Genomic DNA, 27,043 nt, shown 5'->3' on the forward strand with positions numbered 1-27,043 from the left:
TTTTTTTTTGTCAGAAGGTATGTAGAAGTCGGCAGTTTTCGGGCAGCTATAGACTCGATTACGAAAGACACGTTTTCAGTGGTCCACCACCCAGCCACGATCAGAAACAGGAGATTGCTCTTTGCGTCCCGAGATTAAAAGTCGCGAAGGATATCATCTTCGGCGTTCTCGTGAACGCTATAGAATATGAGAATGGCATTGCGTTCAGCTTCCGACATTTTAGCAGGCAATTGTCTCAGCTTCGAATGCAGCAGCCGCGCTGCTTCGGTAATCATGCTGCTAGCAGGTTCTTGATGTTTTTCGGTGTGTTCTCCTCGTTCAGGTGCTTGGTGGTGTAGCGGAGAGCGTTCAGTAGACCCTCGCTTTTGCAGGGTGGTTGTTCCTTCAACAGCTTCACACAGCCTTTAACCTGAACAGGCATTATGAGAGATTACGCATATATATGAGAATTTCATGTTTAAATATTTCATACACACTTCTATAAATACTGTAGAATCTTGTACAACTACTATAAAAATTCTTACAGATTAATAATACAATTGACTTCCGTGTAACGCGCTCACTCACAATGTGAATTCGTACAACGCGACGAAAAAATTATGACTCGCATACAACGCGATAAACAGTCCCTCGTGTAATATGTAAAATTTTAACATTTTTTTGTTTTGTTTTCATAAATTTGTCTGATAATGCATGTCTCTCACGCGGTTTTCTCCCCGCGCTGTCTGAAAATTCACTGTAATCTGATATTTGTTGCATTAATGATTTATTTTTTTTTTTTTATTAATTTTTAGTTCAGTTATATCGTATCGTGGCTTTTATTCTCACGTTATTTCATATTCAGGATATAAATATGATAGAGACGACGTTTTAATTTAATTCTTTTCGTTGCGTAGTTGTCGCATATTATTTTTAAAATACTGTCATATTATTTTTAAGATCTATCCAATAGTATATCCGCTTTTTCAATACACACATTGCAAAAGACGTTAGTTAAATACTTACATCGACATTCGAACCCTTAACAAAGGCACCTTGGGGATGAACGTGATCATAAAGGATCACTAACCCTACCATCACTCTCAGAACAAAGAGTTGAGTTTCCTCTCGTTGGAATTGCGCCAGTAGATTCCTAAGAACAATAACATATCTCATCTCCAACTGCTGCCACTTTCTTTTTTTTTTCTTTTATCTTTCTTTAAAAATCTTTCTCCGTAGACAAAGATCTTTCTTTTACTTCGACTGTCAGGTCAACGCGTTACTTACGGATTTTCTAACATGCGCAGGCAAACCTTGGCCATGGTACCAAGCGTTTCTGTAATGTTCTCACGTGCTACATCTTCGTTCTGAAACAGGTACAACGTATTTGATAAAATACCAGAAAATATAACAAAATTCAAATATCGTGACAATGTTATCATATCGTTAAATATCCAAGTGTAAGTTCTATTTTCGAATCTTTTCAACCAGTTATGATAATGTAGATCGCTTAGAAATAGACACTAGAATACCAAAAGCAGACAATATAAAATATTAATTTTACGCGCACGATTTTTATTCACATGTTTGAGCAATAAATGAAAGATGATCTCTATTTTATACACCAAATGGCAATTATTATATATTGATATTAATAAGAACAAGAATTACATCGTCCTGCTGTTTATTGGCTGTTTTAAATTTCTATCGCTTATCTTGTGTCTTTTACACGACTCATTTTGTAATATCAGAATCATTTAAAACATATGTATCAGAAGCATCTATGTACATCATTGCTTCACACTTCAACAACTGAAACCAAAATAGAAATATAAAGGCAGTTCACTGAACATTCAGTTCTGTAGCAAAACGATCAAGAGGCAGATCAGTTAACAAATTAGACATAATAATACATAAAATAAGATCAAAAATCCATTCTTGTTTACATCGTAACACGAATAATCACTTCCTGCATGATTCCAATTAAAATACACATGTACACATTTATTGCGAACGAATCTACTAGCCATTATACGGGTAAATGTTCCGAGAACTGTTTTACCCTGAATCACTTGGAATAATAGCTTTTAATTTTCTGCTCCGGTGCTCGTCATTATTTATATCGACCTATTTTGTTCGTACATCGTCGTTCTGTTAACCAAGCTTCCTCGTTTAATATTTGTACGAGGTCAAACGCAACGTTCCTTTGTCTTCCTTTTGAAACGAAGATTTCCAGTGAAAGATGGAAAGTGAATGATTAATTACCAGACAAAATATAAAGCGGAGTGTCTATTATTACGTAAAATAGAAAGCCAAATATACACAGGCGCATGCAACAAACGCGCGCTTGGAAGAATGGATTTTTGCGATAATACTGCTTATTCAGCATTGTTGAATCAAATTTATTTTCAAGACTCTACACGGGCCTTTCACGTTTCTCCCTTTTTTCCTTTACTGCGAGTTACTCTTTCGCTCGTTTGTCTCTCCGGAAATAAAGTCAATTTTAAATTAGTCGCGGTTAAATGATAATTCAAACGTGACAAAGTTCGCGAATTGCCAAAATTTTACTTGTTGCATGAAAAGAAATGACGTTTGACGGACTGCTTTTCTTTGACCATTATAGTGTTTGCATCGCAGAACATATATGCGACAGAATGAATGAAAAACCATTTAAATACTTTTTAAAATGTCTAAAGAAATTCACGTGCAAAGACTAACGATTACAAAATGTGAGAACTTGATCACCTACTTATTATAAAATTCGTATATTCTAGTTATATTCGCATATTTCATATAATTTCAAATATTTTAGTTTCATAAATTTGCACATTTCTAATCTCTAATTCAAGTATTTTCCATATACTTGAAAACTGAATTTACCACGTTATAAAACAAAAGTTCAAATTCTCAATCCAGTCACAAAACAGAAAGGACGAAAGACAACTTAAAAAACTTAAAACAACTTGCTGAAATATTTGCACAAAAGATTCTTTTCCGCAACAAGTGCAGGCGATATTTATTTAATTAAAAAAGAAAAACACTCTTCTACGAAATTTGACTGAATAAGGAAAGCATAGAAGTTAAAAAGAAACGACGACATTTTAATGAACACAATTATTATCGGAATTCCTCGCGAACAGCGTCGATTGGCATCCGGGTGGATCGATAATTGCGGATAGATGAGGGGAATAGATAGATAGTAGAAAGAAAAGAGGCGATACCACTTACGTCCATCAAGAAAGTAATGGTCGCGTGACTCAGAACACGAAGCATGGGTGTCGCGTGGGCGTAGAACAAGGACATTCGGTTGGCGAGCTCATTGCCGACCACGAGGTCCTTCTCGGCATTTTCCTGTCGCGCCAGAGATGCTCTGGTCAATGTTCTCCGATAATAGCTGAAGTCGTTCTGAATAGCCGGGGTCTTCATCTTGTGCTCGTCGAATTTTAAAACGAACTCCAGAATTTCTGCCAGCTGTTTCACCAAAGCCTGTTGGGTTTCGAGATGTTGGGTCGGCGAGAGGTTGCCAGAGCACAATTGACCCAGGATCTTTGGTACGACCTTTTCTGGAAAATATCGAGCGAAAAGTTGCAAAATGAGCGTCACGATTCTGAAACTCTTGCAATTTCTTTTTTTTTTTTCTTCTATTTGTAGCTTGAACAGAAGGTTCTTTTCTGTTCTGATTTATGAATCGATCGCTATTTAGTTGAAAGTCTGAGAACTAATTAAAACTAATTTGGTATTTTTTACAATAGTGTATTGATAAATAAAGGAGCAACATACGAAAATATACAAAATATGAATATGTAGTATCATGAAGAGTTAAACAACGTTGCAACAAGATACCGAATGAAATGAATTATTAATGAAACATTGCAAAAGGAATTTTTTAAATCAGTCTTCCCATACAAGAATTAAGATCATTTTATATTTTTTGAATAGTACTATATATTTTTCTTCTTATATTTCGAAAGAAAACTAAACTAAATTCAGCTATATCTGAAAAGCAGTATTTAAATTGTTTATTTTGAGCTATAGATTTTTTTTCATATAAAATCGACTGTTTGGTCGATTATATCATAAGTTATAAGATTTCTTATAACTTTCAGCATGAAGCATCCATACATATCCGTAATATGAGAAAGTTAGAGGTCACAATACAGATTAAAAAATTGGAAGCTGGAATTTTAGATTAGCTTTAGCTAAAACAAGAGTTTTGCTTGATTTAATTTTTAACTTTTATTTTTCAATATCATTATTATCTACTAATTCAGAAATAATAAATTACGTGAACGTATATAACTTTCTAAAAGTGATATGAAAATTTCGAAGAGCGATGTAAAAGTCGGTAAAACGTCGTGAACGAGGTTCGTTTGTAGAAAAAAAGGATTTTATTCAAACGATTTTACTTTTGGCATTACTTTATAGTTGACGAGAGCTAGCGGACATTTTCATTTCCGCTCGAATGCCTACTACTACGTTATGCAAAATAAAGGCAATAAATGCGTCTGAAGTTTATAAGCGGTTGGAAGTTTCGCTCGTGCCGATGCAACGATATTGGACTTCCAATCACCGTACGTACGGGAATATTCAGCATTCAAGCTAAATAATAATCCTTCGCGGTTCGTTGCTGAACCAATATCGACATTTAAGTTTTTATGTCCTTAGTTTCAATGAATGATATCGTAATTAAAGCTGAACATGAAAAATTTTTCGTTCGATAGAAATAATCCCCGGTCTTTGAAGAGAAATTGATAGTGTCGTAGGGCAATTTACTTCAATAAACATTGATCGTTTAGAGTGTCCCTCTAATTTGCAATTTTTCAACTAGATAGCTTGACAGACAGATTGGAAGTTTAATTAAAAAAAATTAAAACTGCCTGTGAAGATATGTAGATATATTTTTTCCGTGTGATTACGATATTAGAAATTTGACATTTAACAATAAATATGAAGTATTTGAATCCTAAATTTCTATCGTTTTGTAATTTATGTATATTTATTTAAAAAAATATATATGTTTATTTGAGAAATTATTAATCGTGAAACATTGTTATTTATTTACTTTGTCGTATATTTTTATCTTTTTATTTCCAAAGATTTCAATTTCGACAGTTGTTCGCATCGTGATACGTACCGCTTTAACAAAATAGAATTTTAGGAAACATTTGGAAACAGTAAAGACAAAGCGAAAAATATTAAAAGAACATATGAAAGGTTAACGCTCACCAAGTTCTAATGAAAATTCATAGAATCTTTTCAGCTTGGCAACCAGAGGGGCAACAGTCAGGTAGGCTTTCCGTTGACACTCCTCCGTGGGCGCCGAAATCGCCTCTCTGATTTCTTTCCCTGCCCCTTTGTAGCACTGAATCTCCTCTAAGATAGATTCTGAATTTTTCAGAACTCTTTGCACCGCTTCAAAGGTCTCCCTTTCTATGTCGGAAGGTTGTGCATCTAAAAATTCGATTAAAAGAGAATGATTTGTCCAATGCGAAAGTCGATCTTTGATCGACGTCACTCGTAACGTCTCGGTATCGTGCAACATTTTGCCAAGTAAAAGTCGAAAAGCAGGGAAGAACGAAAAAATTCAACAACGCGAAAATTACGATTGACAGGGACGTTTTCACGCGAGTATGCTCGTCGTACTTACTTTCGAAATCCAAAAAGACGTCGTACTTTTGAGGCGTGCAACAGGTAGACTCGTCTCGAGCCAGAAGACTCAAAAGCTTGCCCATCTTCGATCTGAAGCTACCTTTCATCCAGTATTATTTACAACATGAAAGGCATCTGTAACAGAGTAAAAATACACATGTAGAAGTCCCCTTAAATTTAACAGCCAATTAAAATGCCACGACAACTCGTTGCCACTTTTATTTACTACCTTCTTTTTGAATAACTCCACACAAAATCATGGATAGAACTTGCTGTAAAATAAATTTTTCTACTTACTTGAATACCAGAGTGTAAAAAATACATGAAGAGCATGTCGTAATTGTGTCACAAAATAAACGTTCGAATTCGGTAAACTATTTATCACGTCCTGTGAGCAATTACACGTAAAGCTTGGTAAAACCAGCACTTCAAAATTGACGTTTAATCAAAGTTTAGCCAGGGTCTGGCCAGAGTTTCTACATGACGGAAAGTTCGTGGAAAGTTGGAGAATGCCGTGGAAATCAAGAACGCTCTTGGGAAAACTGGCTGATAGATATATATCAAGAGGGTAGGAAGAATGGTGTCGAACGAGTGCCAAAATCTATCAAAAACAGTCAGGGTGGATAAGAGGAGGAGACAGTTGACCTGGCGTACCTGGAGTTTGCGTCGTCACTGCACGGAGTCACAGCAGAATTTGAATTTCTGACTCCGATCCGTACGCCGTTCCGCGCCTGCACGTCGAAGTGTTAATTCCAGACAAACGATCGCGCGCGCGTCTATGCACACGTATTATATACGTGTAAATGCACATTAAGCAAACCACGTGTTCGTATCGGGACCACAGAACGAACGAATTCTGCGAACTCGTCAACGAGTGATGAATTCCGTTAATTCCGATCAGCGGAGCTAATCCGACGCTGACCTCACCTGAAAACGGCTAACAATTTCAAGAACCTACACGCGTACCTTACCACCTTAACGTTTTGATTTTCAACCTTGATTCTAACCCTCGTTGAATCGTACCTAACTATAAAACTTTGGGATGAATGTGTTGGATTATTGAATTCTGGGATCCTTGATATTTTGTCGTCGTATGTTAAATATTTGGTTGACAAATAGTATCAATAAGAGATTAAGCAGGGATATTTGTGCAAATTTTTATTTTTTGGAAACGTAACGTTAAAGTGTAAAACTTATTTCAGAGAAATTAAAACGCAAGGGACAGGGAGAAGTTTGTTATATAATAAAGAACAAATGCTTCTATTTACATGCTTTATGAGAAATCATTTTCGAAAGATATTAATTGTAAATTACAAAATTTTCACATATTATGAATTTCTCATTTCGACAACTTTGGTGGTTCTAGCGTTAAAAATCTAAAATTTTTCTTTTCATAATTCAGACACTAAGGGTTAAGCATAAATAAATTAACTGAAACATTCTCGCGAGCTCTTCATCACAATAAATAACTCAACGATTAAAGTACTTACGAAGCATCAACGAATTCAACATATAAATTTCGCAATTTCTAAACTGAAGAAGATGTTCCAACACGTTGAAATGAATGTTGGTAAGAGCGGAGAAATTTGTTCCGGCGTTAGAGGAGAAACTCGAGTTTTGGATGAAAAGCAATTAGAAACGGAGAGCCAGATAAAGATAAGTTGAAATTGCCAGAGAAACTGGCCTCTTGGTTCTCCTTGATATAACAAGAGAACGTTATCAACTTTCGTTGTGAGAGGCAATTAGTTCGTTTCACTCGTGGAATGCGATTGTACTCGAAACGATGCGAATGAAAAGTCTCTTTATCACCCTGTTACCTGTCCGTGATCTTGGTGACACGTGGAAACGATAAAATCCACGACGAACACCGGCAACGCTCGAGACGGATGCTTGTCACACACGTAAAGGGACAACGATCGAGTTTGCTAGATCTAAAATTATGCACCGAGGGATTCCAACGTACCGGCGAACGTCTCCGTTATTTTTAGCAGAAAACCGTGCGTTCCGTTAACGAACTCCTCTTGTCACGCAGGACCGGTTAGATTTGCCAATCAGCCAGCGATTCGCCGCAACATCGGCTCGCGTTTGTCTCGTATAAAGCTATTCGCGTAAAAATAGTCCGTCGTAAAACCGTACGTTATCCCTTTTTTTTTTCCTTTTTTTTTTTTTCTCTCTAACGCTTGGTTTGGATCGATCGCACTTTCTTATCCCAACGAGTATCGAATATAATCGAAAATAGCTCGCACGACACGCGAGGGTGAAGATAAATATTTACGTTGAAAATTCCACCGATGATCCAACGCAGAAGCGAAGTATTATCATCGTGGCAGCACAACAATCGTTTCCGCGTCACGCTGGCACAGCAAAGCGATTCTTGACCAAGCGGCGTGATTCCCTCGCGATCAATCGCGCCAACAAACTATGTATTCGACTCGCTTAAGATCAGGTTAACGAATCACTCCTCGTGCCACTCGTTCTCGTGAAGATTCAAACACAAACGAGAATTCACCCTCGATCGAACGAACGAATAGAAGAAGAAGAAAAAAAAGAAGAAGAATCAGAAGACAATGGGAAAAATCGGCAGATTTTCTCCCCTCGTTGAAAGTCGAAGAGAGGATGATAACACACGATTTAATGACACGAAAGATGATTTCGTTGATACGTGAAAAGAGTTTCCCTTAGGAACTCACCGTGAAGGAGAGTCGGCGTGATCGCCCTCGTGAACGCGAATGCATGGCGCTGACAGGTACACGTCGAAAGCCGGGGATGGTCAACAAGTACGCGTACCGAGTGCAACAACTGTCATTCAACGGACGGCCATGTTGCTGTTCGTAAGGGGTTGCGTTGTGTAGTGGCGCGGTTCGAGTCCTCTCCTTATTTGGTAAACGACAGTGGCGGCGGCACGTTCGCGCGAAAAATCAATGGGGTTAGTTCGCCGGTTCGTCCTCAGGGTGACGCTGCTTGCCTCAGAATCGCCAAGCATTTCGAGATCTACCTTTCGAATCGAGCAAATCTTGGCCAAGCATTTCGAGATCTACCTTTCGAATCGAGCAAATCTTGGCAAATTTGAAACGGAAAATCAGCTATTTAAGGGCGATTTAAATCGATGAAGATTTTGAAAAGAATGACAATCTTAAATTCAAAGTAATTTACAATGATGGAGGTAGTTCGCATCCCCCATGGATGGAGGATTTTATCGTGGTTAACGTATAATAGCGGAATATTTTTTACCAATATTTCGACGAACTTTCCACGCACAGGACGTCTGATAAATAGTTCAGAAGTTGTGACGGATTCGAGTCGATTAATATGGTTTTCAAATATGAACAGTTTTTAAAGTTAATATTAGTAGTTACACGTTAATATTAGACAAACTTTTAAATTTATCTGCTACATTTTTTTACTCATTATTGCTTTATGTTTGGATCAACTTCAACTTTTAAACCATCTAAAAATGCATCGCATTCTGGAATGCAACGTGTGCAACGAATAAACGAAAGAACGCATAGAGAGTAAACGTAACAAAAATTCATTTCTTTTTTTTTTTTTATCTCCTTTGATGTTTGTCTAACGTTTCGCTCAAATTTTTCAAACACTCCAATTAACACGCGACATTAAAATATTATATTCATTTTAACGTTTAATTTATCGAATTGAAGTTAATTAAATTGCAAGTACGTTGAAATTCTTCTGTGTCTTCAACATTCGATTATTAGCGTCAGTACGGTGAAGACTCGTACTTCAAAATACGTTTATAAATTTAGAAGTTCCCTGGAACTCGTGGCCAACTCATCCGTGAGAGGGTACGCGACCAACGGATTGCTAGTAACGGTCAAGATGAGGCTCAAAAGGGTGAACAGTATCGTCTGATATAGGCCGGCCGAGTTACCAAGAATCAATCGCGTTAATGTTTATGCGGCTTTGCCTGGAATACTCGGGTCAGTACCTTTATGGGTTAACGTTCGTGGAGTAGACGAATGACATTGAAATAGCAACCCATTTATGGCCTGCAAGAATATTCGTCCTACTTGTTACCGAACTTTCAGAAAGTTTTCATTTCTAAGGAATGATTCGTTAGATACAATCTTACAATACAAATTTGAGTCACACTGTTGTTTGGAACGTAGGTAACGAAATTTTAAAAATATTCTTCTTTACGAGTTAACATTTTTAAAATGAAAGAAGGAATTTTAGTATTAATATCAATAATAATGTAATTTCATATAATAATTTACTACTTGATAATTAAAATAATAATTATAGTTTAATAGAATTGTGTCAATGAAATCAACCCGTGATTCAAAATATTAATATGAAAATGTTTTGGAAAATATTGTAGAAATGTCAAATATCTGTCTACGTTGCTTCACTCTTTTCAGAACATATAAATATTATTTCATACTTTAAAATCTCGTAATCTGGAATTGTATAGTCGAAACTTCAATCTCCGCTTTGTTAATCGTGACTAAATTCCAAACTGTTTAATGTTTATTTTGCTCAATCACTTGTTATCCTTCACTATTTAACGTTCTAAATATTTAACTTTCGAATTAGGAATAATAAACACGATCATCTTACAGTTAAATAATAAGAAGCAGGAGCATCGTTATTTTTGATCTTTAACAGCGATATAAGCGGAAATTCATAGTTGAAGAACGGCGTGTCACCCAGTCCCATAGGTTATACGACGTGACACGTACAAACAAGACGCAGGAGAGATCGTTATTTGCTTCAAGGAAATTCTGTGTCAAGAGAGAATTAGTTCGTATTATCTATCGGACACTGAAAGAGCAGTCAACGACGTGGATAACCGTCGCGATTTCGCTTCCATTTTTCCCGATAAAGCAATAATCGTTGCTGACATTACACAAACCGACCCCACCGCTTCGCCAACCGTACATGCATTTACTATTTGAAGTGCACGTGATGGAGTCTTATCTGCGAACGCTCTCTTTCGCTGTGTCGCAAAGAACAGAACGTGTTCCGTAATAACGTAATAACATCACAAAGTGTTTCTTTCTGTGCGTGCGCGTGCAAATTTTAAAAGAACTTAAGGCCAGACACTTTTATTTTAAACGCGATGAATTTTTACGAACAGTCTTTTGCTAAAAGCAATTTTTTGTTCAAACTTTTAGATACAAAAGTCTTCATTCGTATTTTCCTTTACGTTCATTTCATTTAGTTCGAAAGAGTACAGATGTATTTAATGAAAAGTCTAAAAACGAATTATTTGCCATTATTACAGTTTAACGCTAGGAAAGATAGATTGAGTTATTAAGTTCTATTTAGAGTCTGTAACGAACTTCAGACGGTACATTTATTATTCAATTACAAACACGTTGACTCATAGTAAGCGATGTTATCAATATAATCCCATGGAAGAGAATCTTGCATGATGATCAACGTATGTACGACGATAGCCAACGTACTCGGGTTTTTAAAAATATTGATAAAATCAATAGCGTATTTTAAATAATTTATGCCCTCGCGTACTTTAATGACGTCAATCACCGTACGCACATGGTACGATAAGAATCATCGTAGTGTAAGTCAATCTTTTGAAAATCCAAGTTTAATCGTGCATTTCAACATCTAAAAATGTCGTCCGTTTAATTTAAACTAAAACATTCCCTATCATACTACCACGTTCTGGCAATCTTAAGAAATATATATTGAAATACTGTCTCACGAGGATTATCGACAAATTCACAAGTTTCGCCATTCTAAATCTCAACTCGTTCCACAGTAAATAACAAGCATTCTAACTGACGTAACGAAATTTCTGTCACTTCGTCGTTTCACGTATGACACATTCTTCTTTGTGCACTAATCTTTGTCACTGTCGTTGCAAGAACATTTAGAGGCTGTTTAGGCTACAGTCAGTTTCCGCGGTGCATCGTTTAAACATCGTCGCGGTGTCGAGATTTTTGCACCTCTTTCAAGTGCACGATTGAATAATCGTCGGAAACCGTGGGCGAAGATAATCGACGCCTATTAAAGGCCTTTTTGTGCATCAATTCCAGCAAATCAATTGAGGCCCTCGCCACCTCCCACCATGACCCTCGATACGGCTCTCTCGAGCTCCCCTTTCCTTCGGTCAACCTTAATTTTCGTCGCTGCGACGACAGGACAGAACCGACAACCATGGTGCATGTATATCACGATTACTTACGTGTTTTATACACGCTTCGTACAAGTGCACTTGCGCCACCAGATATTTCATGATACGAATCGTTACTACGATTTATAACTGATACTTTTTCTTCCGCTGCCTGTTCGTTCACCGCTATTAGAAGAAATTGCCCGTCCGAGTGGTTTTTGTCCGCCTCGCGCGTAACATTCTCCAGATAAACTAAGACGATACAGAAGTTGTCTAATAAGCAGGTTTATCGAGCGGAAGAAAGTGAAAGAAGCTTGGGTATAAACTGGTTTGATTTTTCTAGTCTAGTCTATGGGAATATTCCGACTTTTCTTTTTTTTCGTGCTACCGGTTATGCCGGCATAATCGGACGGGCGTATCATCTGAAGTAAATATATACTACAGGACTCTTAATTGGGAAAATGATCATCCTCAGTTCCCTCGGAAATATTTTCGTTCCCTGCGAATACGTTGATTTTTTTTTAGAATTATGTATAGAGGTTTCGCATTTGTTCCTTGAATAACTTGCGGTTGTTTTGTTTTTTTTTTTTTCCTATCAATATTAATGAGAATTAATGAGAATATATTAATGAAAATTTTAAATACAAAAAATATCATGACCAGAGACCTATCTTCACTCACCAAATATTCGCCTATTCACAAAATAAATTATCGTGAGTTGTAGTCCCTTGCACGAACCGTATAAACTCAATTTGAATGAACCTATGAAGAAGTTCGAAGAATCGAATGAAACACTCTAGTTTTCATTCAATAGTTTGACTCCACGTGATTCCATTGTATCCGCTGGCTATCGTTAAGATTTTCGACTCAATTTACTAATTTTAGTGTAGTTCGTGAAACAAACATAATTATTTAATCTTTAGTCTTCTAATTTAAAAATTGATTAAACGTTTTGTTATCTCAAGATAAATTTTAACTGACAATCTTTTAATACTACGGCAATTGTCACGTGAGTATATTCCTCATTAATATATAATGGTATTATAACACCATAAAATAATATCCACGTAATGCTATAATACTACCAAATAATAATTAGATTCTTCTAAATTCCCCAAGGAGGATATTTTGCCACTTACCACGTGAAAATAAAACGCTTAAAAGTTACTAAACTGAACCATATCCTGCCAATTTTACCAAGATAACCAGTGACTAATGAACACCGAATGTACGCGAAGCTATCCAGTTGTCACGATGTTAACGACGCCTCTTGTCCCCAAACTGTAACACGACTTTGTAAGAACGCGAAACGATAGCTTGCCAGCGTGTGCTTAGGCGTGTAAGCACGCCACTCGTCGCACGAGTGGCGTGCGTGCTTAATAAGACGGCCGTGTACGCAAGTACGTACGCGGCTTAAATAATAGCGCGCGTATCGACGCGTCGCTCGCGACACGTCTTGCGCGCGATATGGTAACGCGCGCGTAGTCTCCTCGCCGATCTCTAAACCAGGCTAGCCATACTACCGTGCATGGCTCGGTGGCCTCCTTTAAACAACCTGAGCAAATTAATTCGCGGAACAGCGAGGATCAGGGCCATCGGGGAACGTGCGCGACGTGTTAAAAAATTATCTGGCCATTAACTGGAACATGGAAGTGGTGCGCATGGGATACATGGGAAAGGTCTCGAACCACCTGCCTCGGAGAAAGATGTTCAATGTTATCTCTTTCCTGGTGGAAGTAGCTCTTCGAGCTTGCGGGTTATGGGATAGGATCGAGAATTACATTGGTCTCTTCGCTCACGAAAGCGAAGCGCAATTTTTCCTTTGCGAAAGTCGACGCATTATATTGTTGATTATTTCAACGAAGACTTATAGGCACGTTAAATTTATTTTTGGAATTTTTGCTGAAACAAATGCGAAAGAGATTTGCAGAAAACGAAGTTGTTTTCATCATACCCATTGTTAAGCCAGTGTTATTCTGCACGCTTATTGTTGTATCATTTTATTTTATCGTCGTATCACTTTATTGTCTTCGAGCAATCTATTTATAGAAATTATTAGTTACTGTTTTCCGTATCAACGTGCAATTCCATATACAACCATATTGTACGAAAGATTTTCAAGAATTAATAGGGGAGAATCTTCAAATTGTAGGAAGATCTGAATTGCATGTGTTCAAACCTTTTTTTCATTTAAATATTACGAAGAAATGACGTGTCTATTTTAATCTGTTTTCTTAATCTTCGTCAAAAAGGTTATCTGTGAAAGTGTGTCTCTGCGACATTACGAGTTGACACTATCGTGCTGAAAAAAGTGATTAATTGACCTGTGATATTGATCACCCTTCTGTTGTTTAAATGGAGCTAAGCTCTGTTTGATTCATTCGTATCAAGTCACTGAAACGTTAAACCAACAAATGTCAGTAGAAATTTTTTCAAGCCACAGATATATCACAACCAGTAAATCATTCAACGCCTGCGATGTCTGAAAAGTTATAACGTATTAGTAATTTACTTTTATTTCGTCCGAAACAATTTTTTTGAAAACCATTTCTATATTTTTCTATGTCTTTTGTTTCACTATTTCTATTTATTTTATTTTATTTTATTTCATTTTTTTTTTTGTTTGTTTGTTTCATGAAAGTTTCAATTTGGATACAGACATGTTAAAGCAAGACATTTTATAAAATTAAATAGTTGGAACAATTTAGAAATTGTTCGTATCCATACGTGCACATGCGAAACCTTTGAGCACGCGAGGCTATTATTCTTTAGCGACCCTGTCCTCCTTAAGAAAGAGGCAAATTAATTAAAAGTTGGAACAATGGGAAAAGGAAATGACCGAACCTCATGTTATACCGCATTTCCCATGTGAGCATTAACGACGTATCAAATTAGACATCGCTAAATCATACACGTATTATCGTTAACTTATCCCTTATTTACAACAAAAGCAACACTTATCCTCAGATAATTAGTAAATACATAATACTAATATTTACTTATATATTCTATATTATATACTAAAATAACTTCAGAAATTAAAATTTTTTTTTAGATATGTAGAGAAAAAAAAAGTACTATTAAATCAAATCTGAATGATTTAATGATCAAATCATCATCTGTCCAAATATAAAACTTAATCCGAGATTTAAAAATTACATCAAACAAGTCAATTAAAATAAACTTTATCAACGAAAATTATTGACTATAGAGAAGGTCTGTAATCTGTATACACACTGTATATACTCTACAAATCAATTAAATCGTTTCAAAATCGCCAAATTGAATCTGTTTGACGGCTTGATAGAACATCCTGTCACAAATCAGGAAGTAATTCTACAAACGCAGTTTGTGAATTTCCAATGTTATTCCAAATATATTATTTAATCTGACAATGGAGAATGTTACGAAGTATTGGAGAATCATACTTTCGAGAGACACTTTATTTGTTGATGAAAATGATGAAACGGTGCACGAGTTTTTAGCATCAATAGGAAATTGAACTTCCATCCGATCCGTCGTTTCATTGAAAGTTCGGATACAGAATTCTCGATAGGAAATAACGATCCTATGTTCACTGTTAGACAAAATTCAACCTTTAGTATATTTATAAATGAAATACACAGTATACAACAAAGTTCAGTATCGCAGTCCAAATAGTTTACAATCCAAAAATCCATAGAATCCATAATTTCACAAAATCAGAGAACTAAACTATTTATAACATTTTGATCTGTTTGGTAATTAACAGATTAATGATTCAACTTTAGCTTCTTTGGTTTCTTATTTTCAATAATCGGAAAATTTATTATAAATCGCAACATTCAGTCAGATAACATGTCGTTGGCTTCTTCTATGAATGGGATGCTCTCATTTTTCGAAATAGATTCGTGTAATCATGATCCGAGTACCAGAGGATACTCGAGTGATAAAAAATGACTCGGTAGCTTTGTCACAACAGGGAATTAGCAGGAGAGCTTTCATTGAGTGCTCGTTTCTCTGATTTCTACTATATGTCTCTATGAATAAGACACGTGTGGTGGTGTACACGTTTTTGTATAGCGAGACAAGGGATGAAGAGAAGAAAGGGTTGTCACGCTCGAAGATAGCAGATCGTTTCAAAATCCAATGGTTAATCTCTTCTTTTTTTTTTTTTTATCTCCTTACAGTTTACTCCTTCTTTCTCTTTCCTTTTGTTCCTTTGTAAGTGGATGTATGTAATCGATTCGACGAAGTTTAAGTTCCTGTTTCGGGTCTCGGTACTTGGGTTACGTGATGCAGAAGCAAAATACAGACGCGAAAGTCTCTCACGCGATACGCTTATTTTCCGCGAGCTATCGCGTGATAATCATGTGAACACATCTGAAAGGGGTATGCTGTCCTAAGAGCGTTTTAATTATTCAGATTCGGAGCACAGCGTTTCTTTTCTCGGTGGAGGATGGATCGAATATTCAGGAAGAAAGTGCGAACCGCGCGGTTAGCTCGGAAGTAAGCAACGGAGTATCGAGTGATTACGATAGTATTTTTTAGACTGATCAACTTTTTCTTCGTCAACTATTTTAAATTATTTTCGACAAATTGAAAGACATCGGGAGTGTACAAAGTTGTACAAAATTTTAAGTCTACAATTTTTATTAAAAAAATTTTAATTCAGAAAATCAAATATTTTCTTTCTCTAGATTTTTTTGCCTAGTAAAATGAACAACGGTGTATACATTAAATTACACGATATCATCTGCGATCTAACAATAAATTGAGAATTATCAGCTTATAGAAATAGACGCAATATGCAGCTTTATAAAACAGAAAATTGCATAGTGAAATAATTTAGTGAATCTATGAAAAATACGAGATTGAACGTTCGATATAACGCAGAAATACTTTACAACTACAAAGCAAATTTTTTTTGAACAAATTCCGATAGTTGTGCAATTCGTTAGCCCATGGTGTTGTTTTTTTTTTTTTTTTTTTTTTTTTTTACCAGGTATCCCCGGATATTTTTATAGTTGCTTACGCCACTGGCCAAGCAGGGGGGATATCGTCATATCCCGGACGAAGACAGGAAACCTCCGAGCAAAATTCCCCTCTGCTCGTATGCACGTTTGCTTTGACAAACCTCTCTACGTACGTGCGTGTACGTACGCTTGATTACAAATGAAGCAAACAGAGAAAAGGAGTGAACCGTTACAGAACGATCACGATTAGTTGACAGCGATCGATCAACATTTCTGTCGTCTGGCCAGAAAAAAATGTTCGCGTATGTACGTACATCATCAGCCAAGTGGGAAATATTTCTAGTTCTTCTGTCGAAAATATTAACCACGTAGTATTATTGAAGAATTACTGACACAGCCAGAAGTATTTCATTACAGCTTCCATCATATTTATTATAATAATCGATAGTACGCTCTAAAAGCAAAATACTTTTTTATATCGTATAAACGCGTGTGCCGAGTTAATTTCAACCATGTGCGATACCATGGCTCTCAAGGTTAAAGAAACCGATAAAGATAATCTTTTATTACAAAATACGCATCGTCAGTTCCTGTCTCGCGAAAATCGTGGCGCTTTTATCTTGATTTCTGTAATTGGAATCAGGATATAAAGTATAATTAGACATTTATACGAAACGTATCATTTTGATTGTCGACTGATAATTAGTGTACATACGTGAACAAATTATGCACACAATTATATCTGATTCTTTCTTTGAAACTTAATTTCGATTCGCTTAGCGGTATCTCCTTCCTTCGCATGTTCTTACATCCTCGTTTTCTTATAACAACAAACTGAATTACGTCACGGTGAACGAAACGGACACGTGCGATGATATGCAAGTGCTTTCCACACACGTGATCACGCCGCATCCGCCTATTCGCGATACCCCATAGAAGGATGTTAATGCTTGTTCCTATGGTTACTCACGTTGAAGTGTCTACGGTATTTAAACAAACTAGTACCGCCTCAGCTAACACGAATTTCATTACGTTACACCGTGTGGATTCTAATGCTTCGTTCTTTCCCCCTTTCTTTTTTGTTTTAGCTGCGAATTCAATTATTTAAATGAAGTATGTACCTTGGACGAATGCAAAATATCTTCGTTTACAATTATAATCGGACGATCTGGCGCGTTTCAGCATCTCAGAGTTATGCATGTTCACAGAAAACTCGAAACACGAAAATGGACGATATGCCACTGTGCTATAATTTTTGTTTCTAATTAATAAACAAGTTGATGAGCTGATTATTTCCGGTCAGATTTCACGAATAATTCTAATTAAAATTGCAAGATAATTGTTCGGGATTAACGCCAATCGAGAAAGTTGCGTCAATGAACTTTATGTGTTATAATGAACAAAATTATAAATAACTGTTAGAAAGTCAAGATAAAAATATGAAATTTGTTTTACTTCTAATGCGAGACAAGAAAAATAGATGGATGTTTGTGTGTCATTTTAAAGGATTCTTAAACTTGCATAAAAACTTACGGACCCCTCTGGATATTTATATATTCATTTATTCTGTATTAAATTAACATTACAGTCAATTAAAGTTCGTTACGTTTATTTATACAGTCGTACGGTGAATGAATCTTTCATGTTAGGCCTCAATATATATGTATGTGCATATATACTAACTTTCTCCATTTTATTACAAGTATATCAAAATTTATTATCTAAAATAAAACACTTTGAAAGAATTTGACATTGAAAGTCAATCCTTGACATGACCGGATGAAAAAGTCAAACTAAAAAAATATTTCATAAAAATCACTACAAACATTTTATTCTGTGAAATTTTTTTCTATAAAGAAAGTCGACGTTTAACATAGAAAAAGTCCAAGCAAAGAATATTGTAGTTATCTCAAAATTCTATTTCCTCCATTAGAAAACTCCATTTTATTCGTGTGGATAATTGATTGCCGTATTTTAGCTAACATTTAGCGACCCCAAAGTTATCAAATTCTCCATTGGGTCAAGGCTATTGACCAAGAATGCACCGATATGTGGTTCAGCGAATCAATTTCTACCTGGAACAGTAGCAACCGGATGGAATTCGATCGATGAAATTCTCGGTAGTTGGCCAACAAATGAGTACGCCATGTGGCTCTATTATACAATCGAAATCAATACCAATTTCTAGCACGCACTAGCATGTTTCTCCGTATAACTACAAATTGAGAAAGATTCAACCAACTATGTACGCTGTACACACTGCGTTAAACAAGCTACAAAGTTTTGCCGCTTCTGGAAATTTGTATTCATGGCCATTCATCTGTAAGACCACTTTCATTCGAATGAGATACGTTTTGTTTGTATCTCTGGGGAACAAAATTGTTGATTTATCCCTCGGAATTCTTATTCCTTTGTTTTCAGTTTCGCTAAAGTTTTCGATTCGGAAGAAAACGCTCGTGGCATTCATAATTTTAATATCAAAATATTATTACAATATTCATGTTATTTAATAAATTAAAATATTCATTCGTGCATAAGATATTCATCAAGATTTAATATTAAAATATTCGCGTTATTAACGTGAAAATCAGGGCTTCATTTTATTTGAATTATATTCGAAGACGTGCAAAAGTTTCTTATGACCTTGTAATTTTGTAATTTTTATTATTCTTAAAATTTGTATAATTTCTTATAATCTTGATAATTACGTACATATTGTCATTCAAACACCACTGACATAAAATTAACATAATAATAACATTACGATTTTCAGAGATAAAACATATCCAAGTAAAATAATCAATGTTTCTAGGGAAAAGAATTTGATAGATATTTACCAGAAACAATAAAATAACGACGATGTCTGGAATATTGTAGTAATTAATCCTGAATTTCATAATAATTTAGTGAATCATCATTAACAATGGAAGTACTTCCATTTTACAGACACAGAAGATTTCATTTGATCTTTATTATGTGGGTAAAACTATTGTGTGCCAGTGATCATTACTGATTTTTCTGAATCGTTTTTAATAATGTAAATAATTAATAAATATTCTTTCGGTTCCTTTGTACTCGGTGCGGTTTACTGTTCTCCAGTTCCGTTACTCGACCGATAAATATTTCAAGAATATTCCATTTTGGATCTCAACAGCTGTGTGCTCGATATGTGTACATACATAGATCAACGTATACTATACAAACTTTACAGTATAACTTGTTTCTAGAAAGGATTGAATTTTTCCAATCATGACATTGAATCACGTGATTTAATCAGAATCTATGAGTGAGATTTTACTGGCAACAAATGACCATAGTTCCTTCTAAGGCACTCATGCTTGAAAATTAAGCACGAGGTATGATTAACCTAATGATTGTGCAGAAAAATGTAACACAATCGGTGTAATGACGTATCATCATGTCTTAAATTTAAGTCATTGAGAAGCAAGCATTTAGTTTATCATAATATTATGAATACTTTTTTAAATTATAGATTCTAGGTAGAAGGAATAATGATAAAGAAATGTTTAGATAATTCTTGGAATTAATCAATTTTTCTTTTTAAGTTTAAGTTCTATATCTTCCTTCTTATGCCCATATTCAATTTATAGAAATTGATAGGGAAATCATTATGTTCACATGTTTATGATTAGAATCAAAGAAACGAATCTAGTCTAATGTCTCATAATATATATTGTATATTATGCAAGATTGATTATTCGAAAAATTAGCTTTAAGCTGCTAGATGTTACGTTCTACAGCAATTAACATATTTTCGATATTTTGGATATTTCTATTAATTACTCTGCGCATTTTCGAACCTTGAAATTTAACAGAAACACATATATAGATCCTTGGAAAAATTAACCCCATTCCATCAAACGAACGTCAAGTTAAATTAAATTTGGAAGAAAATGCAATCAGTAGATCACTGAATTTCTTTGTGAATAGTTATGGTTTCCCATTTTTGATTCCCACAAACGAACGGACGACCTACTTGTTAATTGATCGACAAATAGGACAGATAGAACCGGCCTGATTCCAAGTAACGTTACTCGATAATCTGATAACGTATCGTTGCCTATAAATTCATAAAGGACGCAATGAAAAAGGGACGAAGACCCTCTTCTCACCCATCGATCTCCTCGTTCCGTGCTCGTTGATGGAAAAAAGTATCCTATACGAAGTTTGTATTTTATGGCGCGCGATTCTGCGGTTAAGTGCGAGACTGCTTTCATCGCCTTTTTTGCTCCTGCTACGTTCTTTCGCAACGCCTTTCTGCAATGTATCGAGTACCGTAATTATGGCAGTATTAAGCAATCTCTCGAATATAGAAAGAGCGAGTTACGATTATTTTCATGGAAAAGATTGCTCAAAGCTGTTCGTAAATTCTGCGTTTTATCGTTTAGAGGATGCAACCACGCGTTCAAGCGTGTTGTTGAAACATTATTACGAAACGTTAATCAAACTAAGTGAAATTTCGCATCCAGGAATGATAAGTACATACGTTGCAATGAATTTCATTCGCATAACTTCGTGAACGTTTGTTTCATTTCTCTTTTGTGGCGACTGCGCGTGATAAATAATATGAAATGGACTGTGTTATGGATACAATGGCAGATTGTTATCGTTTATCTGATAACTATGAGATTGAAAGTTTCATAAAAATATATTCGTCACTCGTTCATCGGTAAAACAAAGTTAATCCTGTTATTCACTACGAAAAATAATTTTCATTTATTTGCACATAGTGAATTAAAAATACTGCCCCAGGGAATAAAAACAGTCTGTCCAGTTTTTAAAGAATAATTTCATTTATTCGCTACGAAAAACAATTTTCATCTATACGCAGAAAATTGAAAAGAGAAACCAAGCCAAATAGTAATTTTTCGCGTAAATTTTTTTTTTTTTTTTAATTATCCATAGAATACGAATTTACCAACGAAACAACGAAAATATCAAACAAAGCGCGAACGAATAAGGAGCGATCGAACGTTCCGAACAGTATTCACGAGGAAAGGTGTTAGCGCGTGAACGGATTCCCAATTAAGAGCATTTAACGACAACGAGTTCGACGAATGATGGAAATAAAAAATTCCGCAGACGGTCGGAAATAACAGCGCACAGAAACGCGACGAATCTTCGGTGCACGCTTCCGTCTTCCGGCGGACAAACAAAAACGGAATTTCAAAGGAGGCGCACGCGAGAGAAACGAACAGACAGGGAAACGAGCGAAATAGTAACGAGAGGAGAAGAACGATGGGCAAAGTAAATGCGTTGAACGTTCTAAATGATACGGAAAAAGTAGAAATTAAGCGAGTCTGCTCGCAATTAAGAATAATTAACGATAATCTGTTCTGGGAGAGAAAGGAAAGCACACGCGTGCGCGCTGAAATTTCCTAGACTGTCTTAAAATTAGAGATGGGAGTCAAGTCCAATGCGTACTTATAAATCCGAACCAAGTTAGAATCGAAAGTAGAAGATTTCTCAATGAATGCACTTGTAATTTACATGTTCATTTTATACTAATTTCGAATCGTGGAATGAGTGCTTCATAAGCAGCTCGATGGTTGTAAGACTGAATCCAAAGATGGGATGTAAAAAAAAAAAAAAAATAGATACTGCTCGTATTGTACATGCGTGCTTTGTTAGAAATAGTTGCTTCTTTTCAGTTCTTACATGTACACACGTATAGTGAATGATGTTTGAGCATTCAAAAGTTGAAATTTCTTATAAGCGTGAAACATTTGAAAATTACGCACGTGTTTCGTTAAGACGACAAAACCTCTCAATATTGAGGGATTCCCTGAAATAAAAGACGTTCTTCAGTTTTGTTTTCCTTGTTAACTATCAGGATAAGCTGCGGTTTGAAACGATGTTAGTAAAATGAAAGAAGGATGGAAAAACAATGGGAACAACTTGTAACATTTCATAATGACCAGCGATTCCAACAGTTTAAACTCTCGAACCTGTTTGTGAGATACTCGATCCCATCTCTAATCTTGAAAGACGTTCTGCAGGGAACGGTAAGAGAAAAATTATCACGAAAAAGTATGAAATTAAGTCGCCGTGCAAATATGCGAATTTATTATAATACGTTGGCCACGAGTTTCGTGATTTCCTTTGTCCGGTCGATAAAAAGTTTTTCAACGTGAAAACAGCGCCCGCGTGTGCATCTGGCGTAGAGATTTTTCTCTCTTTCCCTTTCTCTCTAAGTCTCTTGATCCGTCTCTCTGTCTCTCTCTTTCTCTTTCGGTTCGAATGACTCCATCCTCGTCTCTTCGAGAGGCCTGATACGCACTTGACTTCCACGCGGAAATGAATCGTACACGTGATACAAGAGTACTCCGAACGACAGAATAATCCATATATACATATACACATACCTATATAATTTAGTGAAAAAAAAAAAAAAAAACAAAAACAAAAACAAACCAGCGCTTTTCATTGAATCTCGCGCTAGAAAATCGATTGGTAATGCCTTCTCAGTCGCGTGATCGGATAGCATTTGCGAAATATTTACGAGGGAATTACATACGCCTTGGAAATTCGATTTCTGTATTCAGTGATAATTTTTATTTTATTTTGGGTCAAATTATTAAATATAGTTTGATGGTCTTTGAATGAAATTGAAAAATATTGCAGTTTATTAGTCAGTACCTACTCCAAAATATTGGAGCAATCGTTTGAAATGTTAATTGTCAATATAGTAATATGGTGTTTTATTTTTAATGTGTTTTATTGGAGAATTTAAGCGAAATTAAATGATTCATGTATCTGATCTGCTGCTACTTTAACATAGTTAAGATCAGGTTCATAATTTAATAAAGAGTCACGTTTTGTAGGTTATTATGTTCAATCGTATTACGTTTATCTCATCTTGCTCTCGTACATTAGATATAATATGTAATAATCTCTATAAACGATACACTTATATACGATTATTCGTAATTTCTTTTAAACGTGCAATAGCGAAGACAAAATTATCGATCAGATATTATCTCAGGCTGCAGTATCAATCCAAACATGTAATAAAGTATAATTTGTATTGGTAATTTGGTATAGTCTTCATTTAATTTTTAATTTAATTAAATCTCAAATTTATTTGCTGAAGAAATGAAATTGTAGCTATAACTTGACTCAACTCGATGAATATTATTCAAACAAGTTTATCTGAATTTCGTATACTATACATATGCGATATTATTTATTTAACGAGGTGAAATATTTTATTTTGACAAAAGAAACTTGTAATAAAGACGTCCTGCAATTGAAAAAGACCGAGCCACGTTTATTAAAATATTCATTTGCATCGTTGCACGTTTTATTCGACGTGTTGTTATATGTTGGTCCTTGATAAAATTTTAGTATCGTTCTCCTCCATACAACATTTCTCGTTAAATCTTTAATTGTTTCGATCCTACTATTTCGCTCTAACTGTGGAGTTATATTTTAATTATATTCCCTTTGATCAATGTATCTATCTAATTAATATCGGCCATCAATAGCAATTGATAAGATCTTTTTTAATTGAAAAGAATCATAATTCTTTTCCAAAAATCCCTATAATTATATTTTTATTCATTTTCTAAATGAAATACTCCATTTTTGAAAACTCCGACAATAATTTAATATCCTTCCTAAATTAAATATCCGGCTTTTTAAAAATATTCTGGTTGCGATGTATAATCTTTTTAAAATTCCTATTTTAGATCCAAAATTTGACGGAATTAATTAATTAAACTGTAATGAGTCTAATATTTTCGATATTTTCTAAAATCCTGTCTCAAGTACAAAAATCCAAGCACGAAAGAACCGCGGAACAAATACGACAATAGGTATAAAAACACTGGTCACGCTCTGGAAAACGGTTTCTTTGACGAATCCCTGGTATTATCCGCGACGATTATCGCAATTTGCAGCAATTTCTTCAATCCGCACGTAATGATCGTTGGCGAGGTGCGCGTTTCGCAACGAGGAATCCACGCGAAAGCTGCACAACTCCTATATCCAGATGTGTAACGAAGCAAAAAAAAAAAAAAAAGAGATAAAAAAAAGTTTATTTACCTTTGAACGAAGCGCAAGGAGGCACAGCATGACTCAACAGGCTCGAATTATTATCTTGAAGATTCGTAAGAGAAAGAGAGAGAGAGAGAGAGAGAGAGAGAGAGAGAGAGAGAGAGAGAGAGAGAGAGAGAGAGAGAGAGAGAGAGNGAAAGAAAGAGAGTAAAGCTTCAAAAGAAGATGTTCTCGAGTGTCGACATTGTTCTACCTTTGTCGTTTAATAGCCACTTCCGGTTATCCAGGAAGAAGCAACCCTCTTCAAACTTAGGCGGCAAAGGTGAAGCTTTTTTGAAAAGGAGAACGATCTGTGCTCTGATGCTGACGCGAAAAGTCTCCAGTTGCCGCGCGACGATAAGCGTTTATCACTCACAAAACACGCAACACAAATTCGCGGAACGTCTCAATATAATGATTCCCTCGTGTCTGTCGTCGCGGCAGCTTTTTGTTTTATCTTGCCGGTACGTTTTTTTGGGGTGGGGGGAATTTTTAACAAGTTCTTTTGAGAAAGAAAAGAAAAAATTGAGAACTAAAATACTAACAGAACTAATGTTTCTCCAATTCTTCCCTCCTTCTGGTCTCTTCTGCCTTTATTCACTCGATTATTTCTTCTTTTTGTCCTTCAAAACTGTTCGAAACTGTCGTAAAGGGACTCCCACGCACGTAGATCCCTGTATGCGAATCACCATTCGTCGCGAAAAACTCTGAATGGAAGTTCCTCTTTCTTTCGGAGTTTTAGAAGCGAGATTTATAAACGAAGGCGAGCACAACACGACTACGCGCTGCCGGAGGTTGATATAATACTGTCAAAGCAACGGCGTGCGGCAAACGACGAGACAGTTTCACCGAGAGAAAGAGAGAGAGAGAGAGACCAATCAGCTGGCGCTCCCCACTCTGGATACGTGGCTGTGTATGTGTTACACGCTTCTCGCTCGTTCTTTACGGATTTTCAATTCCACCTCGTGGGCCTCCTCTGCGATTTCACTTGTGCAGAAATGCGACAGAGCTCATTGTCTGCCGGGGATTGGAAAACGCGTCTCTCGCGAGATCCGCGGCTGAAAAATTTTCATTTCTATCTGGTGTGACCCTCGTGAAAGCCACCGCGAGCAATAAAAACGCCGATTAATGCACGCTTTTACCTGTTCGAACGGCGGATTAGATTTTCACCGCGACGACGACGGTAGAAATGATCGCAGGTTTTGATTTATGCAGCCTGCTGGTTAATCCGTTTCGTTAGTACGAAAGTCTGCAAGGATAATGAGAATTTTGATTAATACGCTGTAACTCTCTGACCTGTGCAACTCGGTCGGTTGAGATTATAAACAATGGGTGGAAAAATTGAAAACGGTCTTGTTTATTTTATTTATAATTTAATGTCGCTTTTATTTTAATACTGCCTTTTATACTTTCTACCTTGCTTTCAATAAACAAAGGAATTTCTACGTTTGAAGAGAGAAATGCCACGTAAAATTGAAATCACAATTTATGAATTTCATTAGATTCTTTCGTGTTTTTTAAAAAATTCCTGGCGACAGCGAAAATGACTCGGAAAAAACAAGAAGCGGGATTAAATTCATCATGGTAAATTAATTCATTGTGTTCGATATGATTAATATTTGCTCTTAACTTCAATTTAGTTAACGTTACTCGCATTAGAAAATTGTAATCAGATGTTTTATTAATGTTCCAATTCTGTTTTTATTTAATCGCGCAATAGTATTACATACTAATATAGCAGCAAATTGCCTGCAGCTTTGTACACAATAACGCAGCAAAATTTCAATCCGTATTTGCCATTTGTCCATCCGTTCAATAATCATACTAAAACATGTCCAATATTGGAATTAATTTTATACTTTCGCTGCTGTGCAAAGAAATAAAATTTTCAGTGAAATTTTTAAAGATTCACCCTGCGACATTAATCCTTGCAGAATGTTTCCATTATGCATTGTGTACGTGCAGCATTTCGTAATTCATGATTCATTGTTCCTTGATTGACGTATGCGTTTCTATGATCGCTCAAAGAAGAAAGGTAGAACTAATATGATTCACTGACCGACTTTGTACCTTTTTACACCGTTTCTTTTTGTTTCGGTATTTATTAAATATTATTCTACCGTAGTTATAAACATTTATTATCCATAATAATTGTGAAATGTATACAATATCGATGCATACTTCGCGACGTAATTTTAACATTTCCTCAAATAATTTCTCCATTGGTACATTTAAATTAACCAAAATGCAGAGTAGCTATTAATTTTAAAGTAAAAGAATAATTCCATGCAGGGACCATAAG

The 27,043-nt window shown here is 35.7% G+C and overlaps 1 protein-coding gene across 6 annotated transcripts; it reads right to left on the bottom strand.

Moving 5' to 3' along the window:
- LOC122533600 (CYFIP-related Rac1 interactor B) lies at window positions 1-25,554 on the bottom strand. 6 transcript variants are annotated; one of them, XM_043663475.1, is made up of 8 exons: window positions 24,884-25,554; window positions 24,751-24,823; window positions 5,627-5,763; window positions 5,206-5,430; window positions 3,208-3,542; window positions 1,267-1,346; window positions 1,006-1,132; window positions 1-409 (listed from the first exon to the last, which is right to left on the bottom strand). In XM_043663475.1, the coding sequence occupies exons 3-8, from the start codon at window positions 5,733-5,735 to the stop codon at window positions 272-274; spliced, it is 1,014 nt and encodes a 337-aa protein (XP_043519410.1). In that variant the 5' UTR covers window positions 5,736-5,763; window positions 24,751-24,823; window positions 24,884-25,554; the 3' UTR covers window positions 1-271. The 6 variants fall into 6 exon arrangements, with proteins under 6 accessions (XP_043519410.1, XP_043519413.1, XP_043519408.1 ...); XM_043663478.1 differs by lacking the exon at window positions 24,751-24,823 and having other exon boundaries at window positions 25,287-25,554; XM_043663473.1 differs by lacking the exon at window positions 24,751-24,823 and having other exon boundaries at window positions 24,956-25,554.
- Window positions 25,555-27,043: the final 1,489 nt, after the last annotated feature.

This window comes from Frieseomelitta varia, unplaced genomic scaffold (genome assembly GCF_011392965.1).
Source record: "Frieseomelitta varia isolate USP_RPSP 00005682 unplaced genomic scaffold, Fvar_1.2 scaffold_541, whole genome shotgun sequence".
NCBI lineage: Eukaryota > Metazoa > Arthropoda > Insecta > Hymenoptera > Apidae > Frieseomelitta > Frieseomelitta varia.